This window comes from Euprymna scolopes, chromosome 29 (assembly GCF_053919585.1).
Source record: "Euprymna scolopes isolate OS-2025 chromosome 29, ASM5391958v1, whole genome shotgun sequence".
NCBI lineage: Eukaryota > Metazoa > Mollusca > Cephalopoda > Sepiida > Sepiolidae > Euprymna > Euprymna scolopes.
In genome coordinates this window covers 52,734,504-52,750,139 of record NC_136510.1, presented here as the reverse complement: position 1 = coordinate 52,750,139, position 15,636 = coordinate 52,734,504, and the positions used below count along the sequence as shown (strand labels likewise).

The window sequence follows — 15,636 nt, the reverse complement described above, 5'->3', positions numbered from 1 at the left end:
GTATAATCTTCAAAAAGCCTGCCAATGTTCATGTAGTTTCGTTCCATAGAACCAAAGATATGATCATTTCAATATATATATATATATATATATATATATATATATAATAGTTATGAAAAATAAAATAACACCCAGGTAATTTCAATAACACAAAAATTAAGATAGATTGTAAATAAATTTAATCAGAATATAAAATTGAAGAAAACTAAGTGAGAAATTGAACTGAGATTGTTATAAAGAAAATAATGTTGGAATTATAAGTTTAAAATTAAACAAAGGTGATTAATAAATACTGAAGTATAAATATTAAAATATTAATGCATGGAATTTCGATAAATGGATATAAATTGATTAATAGAGTTATCTTGAACGTAAGGATTTTACGGATGATATGAAAAAGAAAAGATAATAAAGTAAAATAAAATACTTGGATGATGATAAGAATTGAAAAGATAAATTAAAAATTTAAATTATTAGCATAACCAGTATGGGATGAAAATAAATCTGAGTTAATATTTAAATTAACCTTTTAATCACAATTCCTTCTAAGAAATAAAATGTTACATATTAATCAGTAGATTGTAGACTGTAAACAAAGTTTTACAAAATTATCAGAGTCTGTTGAAGAAATAATCAAGTATATAAGTATAAACTAAAATTTGAAGGCTCGATTAGAATTTGGAAATAAATCAATTAAATAAATAAATTGGGAAAAAAAATTATTATTAAAATAAAAATCTTAAAAAAGATTAAATTAATATTAAAATAGATAGTTGGTTGAAATATCATTTAAAAAGTAGAAATATAAAAATAGGATGATTACTAAATACGAAGGCTATTGAAAAATCAAAAACAAAATGAAAATATAAGGATGGTGTGTAGGTAGGTCCAACTGCTTGTTCTCTAAAAATAGAGATTATGAATGTATAAATAGTGTATTTGGTCGTCTGAAGAGTTGCTGTTTAGGAATATTTTTAAGTAATATAATATTTAAAATTGTCCAAACAGTTATGAAACAATTGTAACGCATAAGAAAATACACAATAAGATATTCTTATTTTATATTTTGTTGTCTTTATTTTTACAAAAATATTATTATAAATAATAAATAAAATATTAACTTTGACTTTAATTTTATTGGTATATGAACATTATCGGAATTTTAATATATTAAAATTTTAGTTAAAAAAATACTAATAAGATATATATATTCACATAAATAAATACACATTGATCTTTATTATAGACTGGTGGATAAGTATATATATATATATATATATATATATATATATATATATATATATATATATATATATGGTAAAAGAAGCGTGCATGTTTCTGTTTGTCCCGCAAAGGTTTTTTTTTTTTCACTGGGATTCTCAGGGGGTGGGGGTTACTATGTTTTAGAACTTTTTATATACTCCCTAGATTATAATATCTACGATTTGCGAAGGGACGTCATCTCTAGATTTATTTTGATTGACTTTTATAAAATTCACTCTATTCCATCCTCTCATGCGTGCGTTTGTGTTTTTCATATAAAAGCGAAACTAATTGAAAGCGAAGCCAGCTTCTCAGCTTTTGTGCAGGGATGTCCAGAAAGCAATTAGCTTTGATCAATGTGGAGGGAAACCCCTTATATCAGACAATTGCTAATCATCTGAACACTCCCTTTTTGTGGGGAGCTGGTTTTCCCCAACATCGTGAGGAAACAAATAAATAAAGGGAAAGCTGAACTGGCCTCCAGCCAATGTTCATTTCTGCACGTGCATGAACTCATTCACTTAGCAAGTCAACTTTTTTATTTACATCGCTAAATTTGAACACTTTTCACTTCCTATGGCTCCGTAGCATAGCGGTAAGATGTCACTTTTTTTTTCATTTTCTTTTCCACCTCATCATGGGTTCGAGCCTGCCTGCTTACAAACATTTTTTTTTTTTTGTATTTGTGTCCGCATTACTTTATTTATAAGAATCAAATTTTTACAGTTGCAGATATCCCAAATAAACTTTAATTTCTCTTGAACACTCAACATGCAGTGACAATAGTCATATAGGCATAGAATATATTAAAATGGTAAAAATTATTGTTTGTGGTAATTCATGTTCCAACATAACTGTTTAATATAGTTTTGTTCAATTAAATGACCAAATAGTACAGTAATAATTGAGTTAAAGTTTGAAAATCTTTTGGGTTTTTTTTGTTTTGTTTTCAACAGAGTCATATAGAATGAGTAAGGAGAAGATAACAATTAGAGCAAAGGAGATGACAGCCTATGCATACGTTTATTGTGTATGCGAATGGAGAGAGAAGACAGATTCTTCTCTTTAAGCATAGAAACAAGAGAGGTGCATTTAACATAGTAAGGACGAATATGCATCAGAAGGAGACAGAAACAGTGGGGGGGGGATATTTATAAACCAAAAAAAAATTTGAATTAATGACACTAAGATAAGTATCTATAAACACATTAGATTTAGACAAAAAAAAACATGAGTATGAGGAAGGAATGAGTGAAAAGGACTAAGAGAGGAATCCCGACAACTCCTACAAACTCTGACTAATACAGCCAATGCACAGGCTTAATAATCAGCAATACTCAATTGTCAGAATTTTCAAAATAATTTTGGATGCGTAACTACAGGGCCAACGTACACAGTAAACTTATTGAAAGTAAATTGGCAGAACGAGAAAAAACAAATAAAACTCTGTTTTTCCTCAGGAGACTAAAATAGATACAAGTCAATGAGAGAATTTAGATGAAATCTTTAAAACCTTTGAGAATTGAGAAGAACTACAATTATAAAGTAAAAGGTGAAACCGTTTGAGAAATTTAATTAGAATTTTCACAAATATTTTATTACATTCTATATACATTATATATTTTATATTATTTAAAGATTCCTTAGAAAAAGCTTTCAATGAAAACTTTTTGTTAAGAATTTTAAGTTTTAACTTGCAAGAAAATAGAAGCTCAATACTCATCAAACAAACAGATCGCTATGTGGAAATATGTTTTTTCAATCATATTTCACATTTTATTTATACCAACCCTTTAATTTATATAGCTCAATGTAATTACAGATCATATAACAAATAAATGACAAACATTGATATTGATCAACATCCTGAAATTTGGAATATAGACTTTTGTGATTTACTTGTTATATATATATATATATATATATATATATATATATATATTATTGCGCACTATTACATAGACATTGTGTTAAATTCACTGGTTTTCAACTTTGAATATCTTTAACCTGGAATTATATATATATATATATATATATATATATATATACTAGCAGTTCAGCCTGGCTGTGCTTGGGTCCTATGTACTGTTCATAACTATGTGCATATGCATAAAAAAAGTTCCAGGTAACCTAGATCTAAAATTTCAAGTGTTTAGACTCAAACTTGGCAGAGAGGTTTGGTAGAGTCTGCAAAGATCAACTTTTTCAACTTTGACCTCTTGCCAGCCAAATTTTCACCTAAAAACCAATTAAAAAGCTTGCCCTATGTCTGAATACACTTTATGTAAAATTTCAAATGTTTAGATAAAAATTGGCTGAGAGGTCAAATTTTATTTTTAATTTTTACCCTTAACATTTATTGTTTTAGGCTCAAATCAAGTTAAAAAGTTTGATCCATGTCCAAGGAACCTATATCTAAAATTTCAAGTGTTTAGGCTCAAAATTGGTGGAGGAGTTTGGTAGAGTTTTCAAAGGTCAAATCGTTGAACTTTGACCCCTTGACAGCCAAATTTCTGACTGAAAACTGATTAAAAGAATTTCCCAAATCTCAATGCCCCTTATGTCAAATCTCGAGTCTGTAGACTGAAAATTGACAGAGTAATTTGGGAGGGAAATGTATACACACAGACAATTTTATTTTTATATATATATATATATATATATATAGATATACGTAAGGGTTATTCCAAAAGTAATGCCTCCTATTTTTTATTCCGCTTGAATTGATCAGAGGGTATTACCAATTACATTGTTATGATGACTGAATTCATAACCTGAAAATTTCATCCCTGTTGCAGATATCAACGATGTAAGACTCTAAGAAAACAACCTATATCATAAAGGTCAAATCATTGAACGTTGACCCCTTGACAGCCAAATTTCTGACCGAAAACTGATGAAAAAGATTTTCCCAAATCTCAATACCCCTTATGTCAAATCTCGAGTGTAGACTGAAAATTGACAGAGTAGTTTTGTAGAGAAATGTACACACACAGACAATTTCACTTTTATAGATATACTAGCATTTCAGCCCGGTGTTGCCCGGGTGTTTGGAGGTGTATGTTGAGCAAAAAAAATAAATAAATAAAAAAGTGGTAGTAGGAAGGCAGGCTCGAACCCGTACCGTGAAGGAGGAAAAGAACGGGGAAAAAATGTGACATCTTTGCTGTTACGACCACCGCCAAACCGGTTTTAATTAATTGAAAAGAGGGGATGACTTTCGAAAATATCGGCGAAAAAAGCAATCCCTCCCTGTAGAAAAGTGCCCAGTTGAGGGTAAAGATATTAATGTTTTTAGCCAATTTTTCGGTATTTTTCGTCTGAAGGGTCAAGCTTCAAACGATACTGATCTTGTGAAAATCCATCGCCTCTGTCATAAGATTTAGGCAGACATGCAAACATACATACATACATTTATATATTGATAGCTCAAATTTTCAACCCAAACCGATGAAAAAGCTTTCCCTATCTCTGGATACCCTTTATGTAAAATTTCAAATGTTCAGACCAGAAATTGTCTGAGTAATTTGGTAGAAACCGCAGAAGTCAAATATTTTGTAACTTTGACTCCTATTATGACCCCTTAACATTTACTGTTTTGGGCTCAAATCAACTTATTAAGTTAGATCCATGTCCAAGGAATCTATATCTAAAATTTCAATTGTTTATTCCCAAAATTGACGGAGGAGTTCAGTAGAGTTCTCAAAGGTCAAATCATTGAACTTTGACCCCTTAACAGCCAAATTTATGGCCGAAAACGGATTACAAAGATTTCCCCAAATCTCAGTACCCTGTATATCAAATTTCAAGTCTGTAGACTTAAAATTGACAGAGTTATTGTGTAGGGAAATGTACACAGACACACACACACAGACAGACATGTTCACTTTTATAGATATATAGATATATACACAGACATGCACATGTGAATGAAGAGGTCATGCACAAGGCAGAGTACAACAGATCACTTCTAAATACCATTCATGTCAGACAATCAAAGTTCTTTGGACATATAATGCAGGTAGACAGGATGGAAAAATCGTCAACAAGAAAAAGAGAGGATGACAGAGAACAAAATTCATGGATGGTCTCAACAAGATCACAGATGCACAACCATAGACCTTATTAGAAGGACCGAATGCAGAAGAGACTAGAGTGCCATGATCATCGATGTCTGTGAAAACAGACCTGATACATGAAGAAAAAGATATATACTAGCAGGCTGCCCAGCATTGTCAGGTCATAAAATATGCTAAAACATAATATAATTTATGCAGATTTTATATTTATTATTATAAAGTCAATGGTCTAGTGATTATTATACTGTACCTAATATACAGTAGTGTCCATCTAACATGGCCTGGTTGTAAAATATGCTTAAATATGATATTTAATTTTAATTTATATTTTTTTATTATAGAGTCAATTCTCTAGTGATTATTATATTGTACCCAATTTCAAAAGTTAAAAAAAATATGACTTGGTTGCCATCAGCTAGAATCGAAATGAAAACATATTGTTCCAGCCTTATTTGTTACCATCTATGTTATGTCTTACACATAGAAAAACTTAAAAAATAATGTTGTAAAAAGACATAAATGTATATTTGCACATGCATACAAAAACACTTTAAGTTGATTTAAGCTTGTCAAGTTCTAATTTTTGTTTTTTCAATTTTCACTCCTTAGCAACCATTTTTACCAGCTAAAAGCCAAATCGAATTTTTTCTACAGGTCTAAATCCCCTCAAGTCTGTAAGACCAAAAATTGACAGAGGAGTTTGTTAGAGACTGTTTCTCAGACAAACACGGTGACTTTTATATATATATATATATATATATATATATATATATATATATATATATATATATATATATATATATACTAAAAGAATGCCCATCCCAGGGGAGGTAAAATTCCATAAACACAACAGTTTTAGACCACTTTTACGTCCCTTTACAAAGATTAAAAACAATGATATTAAGCATTATGTCTAGAATCTTTATTTCAATTTTGATCAAAATCCATTACATGATTCTGATTCTAGGAAATAAGGCTTAAGCTTAAGAATCTTACTTAATTGATGTCTAATGACTATGGATCAAATTTCATGTAAATCTGAAATATTTGAATTTTCAAAGGGTAGGTTGTGCTCATATTATACCCTCTAAACGCTCTTTCAAATAAAAGTGTTGCCAGCCACCATACACAGAAGATGCAGCATAGAAAGTGATAGTCGTATACTTCAAGTTTGCAGAGGTTACTTGCCCATATAGGCCATGTCTCGCAAAAATAAAGGTCAATGGTGCTGACAAGAGCCTGATGACATTGGTGTTCAGACCTATTTCTTTCCAAGACCAGAGCCAGGATCTAACTAAACAGAAGGCGGTGCGAGCATTGCTGATGTGGTTAAGGATGTTTTCCTTCCTTTAGTTTTTTGTGGTGATGATGGAGCCAAGATATTTGAACTAATCAACCTTTTCAAGGGTTTCCATGTTGAGGACAACTGTTCGTTTTTCATTTGGAAGAAAATCTGCTGTCAGTAACTTCCTTATTGGTGTTTATCTTCCTGCCGATGATCTTTGAAGCATAAGATAGCATCTTGTTATAATGGTAAACTGAATGTCAGTGAAGCTTTCACCGAATACGGCATTATTATCAGCATAGTCGAGATCAGATATTTGTAGGCAGATGTGAACGGCAGTTGTCAATTGAAAATTATATTATTGACAACGTGTCATCTGGGTTGGCCATCTGGAGCCCTAATGTGCCCCTAATGTCATTGTTACCCATGAGAATCGAAAATGACTACTGAGACCTAAATCAAAAGTAAGAAATGAGTAATTAGTATTGACCAATTCTTCCTAGCAGGGAAATTGTATGTCTAGCTTTGATTGGTTATCGAAGAGGGTCGCAAAACCCTTCTATCTATCTGGATAAGTTTGTGTTTAAACTTATTTTAAACCATGTTTTTAATTCAAAACAAACTTAGTGTTCACTCTGTTGAGTTAGAAGTAAAAAAAAAAAAAATGGCCGCCCTATAAGCCCTGATAAGGACTCTTGATAATCACTCAAAATCGAAAATTAAACAACTGCTGGTAGAAACATCAAATAAATGTCAATAATCAAGAGAAAATGTCAAGTTCTACTTGTATTTTGTTTAATTTTCGATTTTTGAGCAATTAGACAAGATTAAAAAATTAGAATGACCAAAAATGATAATCATTTGTGCTTTTGTACTCGAAATTCTAAAATATTTTTTTTTTTTATGCCATATAATCATCTAAAAAGGAAAGTAGAATCTTATTTCAAGGGAATGATTTTGCTAAAGGTGTTAATCTATTTGCCTATTATTAGTAGTAGTAGTAGTATTGTCTGTATCGTGTTTTTTCTATTTACAGTAATGCAAATTAATTTAATAACAGACAAAATCTGAGAAAGAACATTAATATTTCTTCATAGAGAGAAAGTAGAGAATAGTTAAAAAGAGCCCTCCCACTGTTAAAAATGGTTTTCTAAATAGTAACATTATTATGTAGAAACTCATTCTTGACATGAGACGGACTTTGTTAACTAATCTGCTCCTATTATTTTGCATAGCAAGCATCAGTTCTTTTTAAAAGTTTATGAAAATTTCAAATAGATCATTTTTTTTATTAATTGGTTAAGTATGGAAAGAAACTAGTTAAAATAATTACATATACACATTTAAAGCACAAATATTACACCTGATTTATTTTCTACAAGGAAAAAGGTCAGAGCCCAAAAGCAAAATACAATCTTTGTCATTATTTCAACAAGTTTATGGACTAATTGCATATATTAACCATTACACTAAAATAATACTCATTCCAGGACAAGTAAAATGGATTCCACAAACAGAACAGTTTTGCACTTGACAAAAGATATAACAGTACTAAATCTCAAGTCTCAAATCCTTGCTCTAATTTTGATATGAATCCATTACATGATTTTGATTCTAGAAAATGTTTGAAATTTAAGGCTTTAGCTTAAGGAGTTTTAAGAAATTGAAATATAGGGAATCTTGCTTAACTGATGTCTAATGAATATACAAATCTGAAAATAAAATAAAAGAATTTTCAAATCGGAGGTTGTGCCCATATTATGTTCCTTTAAAACCCTTTCAAATATTAAAAAAAAATGAAATTTGGTTAATATTTATTCAATGATGTCTAATGCCTCTTATTAAAATTTCACACAAATTGGAGGTATCTAAATTTTTGACAAAAGGCTTTCACATCCTTTTGACTCCTTTGTATAAAACTAAATTAAACAAAATATAGACCATATTATGTCCCCTTACACTTAGTAGCCATGTTCCAAAATTCATAATAACTGGTTATTTAGCTTAGGAGTTTATTTTATATATATGCATAGCCTAAATGTAAAAATTTTCAAAAAGAATAATGTGCCTACATTGTCACCTAATATATATATATATATATATATATATATATATATATATATATTCTAAAATTCATAATTATATATTCATTAGTTTAGATTATCCTATACATAAAAATATATATTTCACCATTGTTTGAAAATTTGAATTAAGATGATGCTAAAATTGTTCAAACCACTCTCAAAATATACGAAAAGACACCAGTTGATTGGTGTGATATTTTTGAAACCTTTTTATGTTAATATTAAAAAAGAATGAATAAATGTATCTGCAGGGTGCATATGTTTGAAAGTGTTAATTAAAATTCATCTCCTCAAGATAAAGAATTGTCGGTTGTTAGTATGGGGATGCCTACACACTTGAATGTCAAAATGACTTGGAATAAAACTGAGAGGAAAGGAGAGAGAAGCAACAGAGTTTAATATTTTCGGCAGGGCACGGGGGGGGGGGGGTCTGTTATTTATAACATTTCCCTTGCATCCATCTCATGAGGCGAATGAAGTTCACACGTGATTTTCATCCTCAAAAATATTCTTTTTTTTTTTCTTTTTTTTTTAAATGGTGAATTGAACTTTTGTGGATTCATTCATTGGTTTATCTCAATATTATAAAAACATTGTGTTTTTATAATTAAATTCTTTTTTATTTGTTTATTTTATTTAATGTCTTTAGCTAAAACATCTGGTGTTATATTTAGATTCATAAAAACATCTCTGTTTGCTCAATTTTATCTATAAACTATTTACATAAAAACACATTGTGCTGTCTAAAAAGTTAAAAGCCATTTTAGCAGTTATAGATTTAAATGGTTCTTATAACTGTTAATAATGGTATTATAAATGGTAGGCTGGCATCACCTACAAAGTGGTAACCTATTGCTTATGTTTCCTACCAAATATCAGTATTTTACTTTAGTAAACTATTATCAAAATCAAAAATGCATGACAAAGTGCAACATAAAAGAGTTTTCGTTTTTCTATAAAAAAAGAAAAGAAAAAATAATCAATTTGCATACATTGATGTAAATATTTTTAGTCAAGTTTGATTTTAAAGAAATTTACCAGCTTATCAGAAAAATATATTAAAAAAAAAAAAAGAAAAGAAATCATTCATAAAGAAACAGTTTTGAGTATATATAGTATGGTATAAAGTTGCTTTTTGTTGGTACTATTGTTTGCACAGATGATCAACCAATGATTATTTAATCTGTGACTGGAAATAAGCTAATAATACCACAAAGTGAAAATTGAAACTCACACAAGATTCAACAAGCAGATGGGGCCAACTCTGATAGTCATAAGAGGTAAATGATCTCAGCTAGGTCTGAATATATATCCTGGACTTTGGAGATGAAAGATCTAACCAAGAAAAGTGAACACTAACAATAGAGTCCCAATTACACTCACACCTGTTTAACAAGTTTACACAATATCTGTGTCTGCATATAAATTGTCAACTAGTGCTTGCATCCTCAGCAATTGCCAGAGCTAGAGTCAACAAGGTCAGATGAAGAAGACACCAATGGCATATGGTTATACACATTAGTAAAGTTCAATTTTGAAGAAATTTTCCATGTTAAAATTTATATTTGAGAAACAATTTGATAAAAGATAGGTAAATAATAGGTAAAAAATAAATACGTAAAACACAAGTGAAGCATGCTTGGTCCCCCGTGAATGCACAGTGAACAAGACATAGAAAAAAATGACTATGTTCCAAATTTGACCCCCCCCTCTCTATTTAACCCCAAAAGTCCCCAGGGGACGTCAAATCCAGGTGAAAATGAACAAAACTTAACATATGTAAATTTGAGTTCTGCACTATGCAAAAAAAGAAATTACTAAGTCCATCATTTACACACACCCCCATTTAGCCCCATAAGTCCCCAAGGCCTTAACATATTTAAATTTGAGTTCAGCACCATGCAAAATTGCTAAATAGACATACACAGAAAATTTTGGACAAATATGGCAAAAAAATCCCAAAAATGGAGTGTTTTTATTAGCCCTTAAAAAGCCCCTGGGGCACACCCAAGAGTTATCGCAAAGTATAGACAAACAAAATTATATAGAAATCAGTTGGTTACTCATTTTCAGCAAGTTTTATAAAAATCCAAGGCATCATTTTTTTTTAATAAGCACAAAAGTGTCAATTTTAGCCATTTTAATCCAAAAGGCATCGGAAGGGGAGGAGGGAGTAGATTTTTCCCGGAAAATCCATTCTGTTACTTTACTCATATCATGTCTAATGTTTGTGTAAAATTTCAAAAAAATTCCAAGGTGTAGTTATTGAAAAAAGTGTGGACAAACAAACGGACAAGGGTGAATTTACAGGTCCACCCTCCTTTCGTTAGGGGACCAAAAACAATACACAAAGAGAGCTCAAATATTAAAATCTATTAACACAGATTTCATTACATATGTACAGTGTACTCTTACTCTTATATCAGTAGTACATATGTACCTAGCAGGGTTAGGATGTGAAATGGTTATAATAAAAACTAATAAATACTTAAATTACAAAAAAATTTTTTTGACGATTAAAAGATTGGCTAGAAATATTCTTATTACTCATTTATTTGATGAGTTCAAATCCCATCCGATCTATTATGGTCATTATTTGACATAATCAGTGTGTTTGCTAATCAGTTGCATACGGTTCAATTCTTAGACAAGTCCTACCAAAGATTTAAAAGAAAAGGTACCCGATGCATTCTTAGCATTTTAAGGTAAGAATGAAGGGTAAATGAAGCAATCTAGAAAAAAAGAGTTGCACCCTCCCTTACATCTTAGTGTAGTAACCAATAAAAAAAGAGTTTTTTGTTTGTCCTTGATTATAGTCAATCCATTCCTTGTAAGGTTAGAAATCACAACCCGTTTATCTTTTTCTTTCATAAAAAAAATTATTTACAATCAAATTGTTTGGATATTTGGTATCAATCAAAAGGGATAATTTGCCATAAATACCTACATTGCAATAATCCTAACTTTGGAAGGGAAACCGGGAGGTGGAGAGTGGGTAGACGAGGAATGTTTCCTCTTATTGTAAATACCAGCAAGAAATATATCTTCCTCACAAACAAATAATAGTTTTATGAATATGTATGAAAAGTTTAGTTATCTCTCTTTTTTTTCTAAGAGGAATTTATCAGAAAATTTGTCCAAAAAAAAATGAAAAATATAAAAATTAACTTTGTTATAATCATGATATAAGATAGTACAAGTAAACGATGTGCTATATGTCAAGCACCTTGCTGATCAGAGGTATTATTTTGAAGTTTTCTTTCTGCTAGATTAAGTATCTTAACAAAATTAGGAGTATAGCATATCCTAATATTTCATTATACATCTTCAGTAGACAGTGGTATTCCATTCATGACACATGGTTCACCCAGTGCTGTTAGGTCTTAAACAAGATGCTAGAAATACTTGCAGACTTGAGATACATAAAAAGTGATTCCAGTGCATGCCAAAGACAGATGCTTGAGGAACCGTAGGTGGTGTAACTAGATAACCGAAGATTCAAAATCATACAAGAATGGGGTCAGCATGACTGCACTATATATGCTCATCTTGGTATACTTTCCTTTATTTATAGCTTCCTGTACTATTTTTTTCTTAATTGTTATATCTAAATCATATTCTCTAATGCAACTTCTAGATTTTCTCAGTTTAACAAATATTTCAATATTCAACAATCTCTTATGATAATAACATTTCCAAGCATGCGTCTTGTCCTGTTCATTTGTTGCTGGCACTTTTTACTATTTGTTTAGTGATTCCAAATACTTAATTCTTCTGTTCATCCCTTTGCAGTATATATGCAAAGTTAGCTTGTTCAGCTCTCATCTTGGCTTTTCCTCTTCTTGCTGTCCTCACCGCCACCAGATACATATCCTTATTCACTAAATTGTTCTTCCAATCACTTGTTTCCATTTTTCTTTCATACATTTCTTCACTTTCTCATGCCTGTCTTGCAGATTCACAAATCTAGTCTATTACTTCCAACATGGGTAGCGTTCAACTTCTACATTTCCTGAAGTGAATCTGGCAACCAATTTCTCCATCATTTAGTCGGATTCATGCATGATAATCCACATTTTTTTCATTAATATTTAAGCATAGTCAGTGATTTCCTCAATAATAAACTGTCATAAAGCAAATACTAATCATTTCATAGTGTTCATTTTACAATTAAAAAAAAATACACCTTATATATGTGCAACAGATATTATCATTTCACATATTTTTACACTTTAGTGTTACCAGCCATTTTCAGCATTCATTATTAGTGTTATATACAATTACCACTACCCAATTAAATTTACTTCCCATTTTCAATTCTTTAAATAACCGATTTATTAATATTACATAACTAGACTAAATAATTAAAATAGCAAAATTACTTCTTCATTTCTAAAATTGCAGTAACAAATGTTCTACATCTATGGATGTGCATTTTCATATGGTTACTTCTGAAAAAAAAAAGTACAAATTCAACCCTCTCCTGATATACTCAAATGCTTAATTTGTTTCCACATTTTTTTTTTTTTTAAACTCTTCCTTGATACATGCATTTAATAAAAATTGCAATAATGGAAGGCAAAAATATTGAAAAATGAAATATACAAAAAAGCGACTCACCATATCCTCGGCTATGGAATGTTCTACATCAATTCCTGGTGTCTTCAAACAAAACGGAAGTGTGAACAAAGAAACAGTTGAAATGAGTTCTTGGTCAATAAAATTCTGGAGATTCATTTTTGCAACAAATTCTTCAAGGGAGAGATGAGAAAGTTTCTTGTGGCGAGGCATCAAAACTGCTAGGGGAAGACTAGGCTTTATAGGTTTTGCTTGCAAAAGAGTGGCAAGTCGAGTTTGTTCTTCCAACCAATAAATCTGAATTTTAAAAAAAGTACACATTTATTGACACTTCAACAGTGAGGAGGGGGTATTTAATAATGTTAAGTAACAAAACTTAATCCATTTGTTTAAGTCGGTTTCAGTTTTATCTATTTGTTAAGCTTATTAAATTTCATAGCTTATTTTAATTTGAAATTAATACCTTCTGCTTATGGCAAATCAAGCCTTTTGACATTATTTAATGCCCAAATAATATCTATTAGAAAAAGTCATAATATAAAATCCATTAAATTTATGTTGATATATTACAGATATCTAAGGGGAAATCGCAGTTATACTTTTTCTTGCAGTTTTGTGTCTAAATTAACGCAATAGATCTGATAGAATTCTGAACTTGGCATAGCCAATATCATAAGCTATAAAAGTATACATTATGCTAATCACTGTAAATGATTGCAAGATAGTCAAGTGAGACAGAGAGATACAGAATTTTTATTGGTTGAACAAAATCACATGTTCAGTTAGAGAGATTCAAAGGTAAGCTTTTCAGCAGAGTTACTCAACTGTTATTAAACACTCTTACCTTTTGTCAGAGGGAATATTGGCTTTCTTTATGAATCATTTCCAACATAAAAAATAAATTCTATAAGATTAAAAATTAAATACTGAACTTAAAGTGAATAAACATTTTTTTTTTCCAAAATTACATTTTGAACAAATTCATCACTCAGAACATTGCATAAAAAGTTATTTTAAAATAAGTTTTTTTTCTTTAGTAGTAGTAGTAGTAGTAGTAGTAGTAGTAATAATAATAATAATAATTTGTGGGTACTCAGGACGTTGAAAATGGTAGGGGTGGCTGAAAATGTAATCGAGTTCATAGGAAAAGTATGAGCAGTTGGAAAACCAAGGTTTTTTCAGATGAGAAACTAATAGAGACAGTCAACATCAAATGCGGAAACTTCCAAAGAGATTCATTTTCACCACTTCTATACATAGCAGCACTCATACCATTGATACATGTACTAAGAGAGACAAAGATGAGATATAAACTGGAGAAGAATGAACCAAAGATCAGCCATATGTTATTTATGGATGATCTGAAACTGCTTGACAAAACAGATAAAGAAATTGACTCTCTGATTCAAATTGTACAGCATTGGAGTGAAGGCATAAGTGAAGTGTTACTTGCAACAGAGGAAAAGAAGAAGAGTTAGATAAAGTCTCGTTGGAAACATAAGCATAAGAAAAGAATCGAAGCAGAAAAGATGACCAAAATGGAAAAAAAATGAAACTTCATGTTCAGTTTCAGCGACATACTAAGGGACTAAAATGCGAGGATACATAAAATTTTCTGTCTAAAGATGACTTGAAAAGAGAGATAGAAAATCTTATATTTGCTGCTCAGGAGGCATTAAATATGAATGCAATCAATAGAAACATCTACGGGAAGGACAGTTCTAATAAATGCAAGCTGTGTAGTGTGACTCCTAAAACAATATCACATATTGTTTGTGCATGTTTTACACTCGCTCAAAAAGAGTACAAACACTGTCATGGCAAAGTATGTGCAAATTTGCATTAGAGTTTGTGTCAGAAGTTTGGAATCCAATGAGGGAGAAGTGGTTACTACATCATCCAGAAGCAGTAGTAGAAAATGAGGAAGTTAAGATTCTCTGGGATTTTATGATTTAGTGTAACTGAGTGATAACTTAAGGAAACCAGATATTTTAGTTGTGAATAAAAAGATCAATGAATACCAAATTATTGAGGTGGCTTACCCAAGTGACATACACTTAGCAGGCAAGAAGAATGAGAAACTATGGAACTATCAGAAACTGACTGAGGGTAGAGATTGCTAGGTTGTGGAACAAGAAAACTTCCATCGTGCCAATCATCGTAGATGCGCTTGGCTCAATTCCAAATGATCTTGAAGAAACAGTCAAGCTCCTTGGGAATCAAGTATAACATCACTGTACTCAAGAAGTCAGTTCTGCCTGGCAAAGCAAACATTCTATACCAAATGCTTTCCATCTTAATGACCTTTTGAATATGTTCACTAGCTTTGGTGTAAAACTCGTCCTTG

The 15,636-nt window shown here is 30.7% G+C and overlaps 1 protein-coding gene across 2 annotated transcripts in view; it reads right to left on the bottom strand.

Moving 5' to 3' along the window:
* LOC145252654 (germinal-center associated nuclear protein-like) overlaps positions 1 to 15,636 on the bottom strand; it is a 662,650-nt gene that overhangs the window by 555,797 nt on the left and 91,217 nt on the right. For both annotated transcript variants that reach the window (XM_080112417.1, XM_080112418.1), the window contains exon 20: positions 13,332 to 13,586. In XM_080112417.1, coding sequence (XP_079968543.1) covers positions 13,332 to 13,586 — 255 coding nt within the window. The remainder of the gene's footprint in view (positions 1 to 13,331; positions 13,587 to 15,636) is intronic.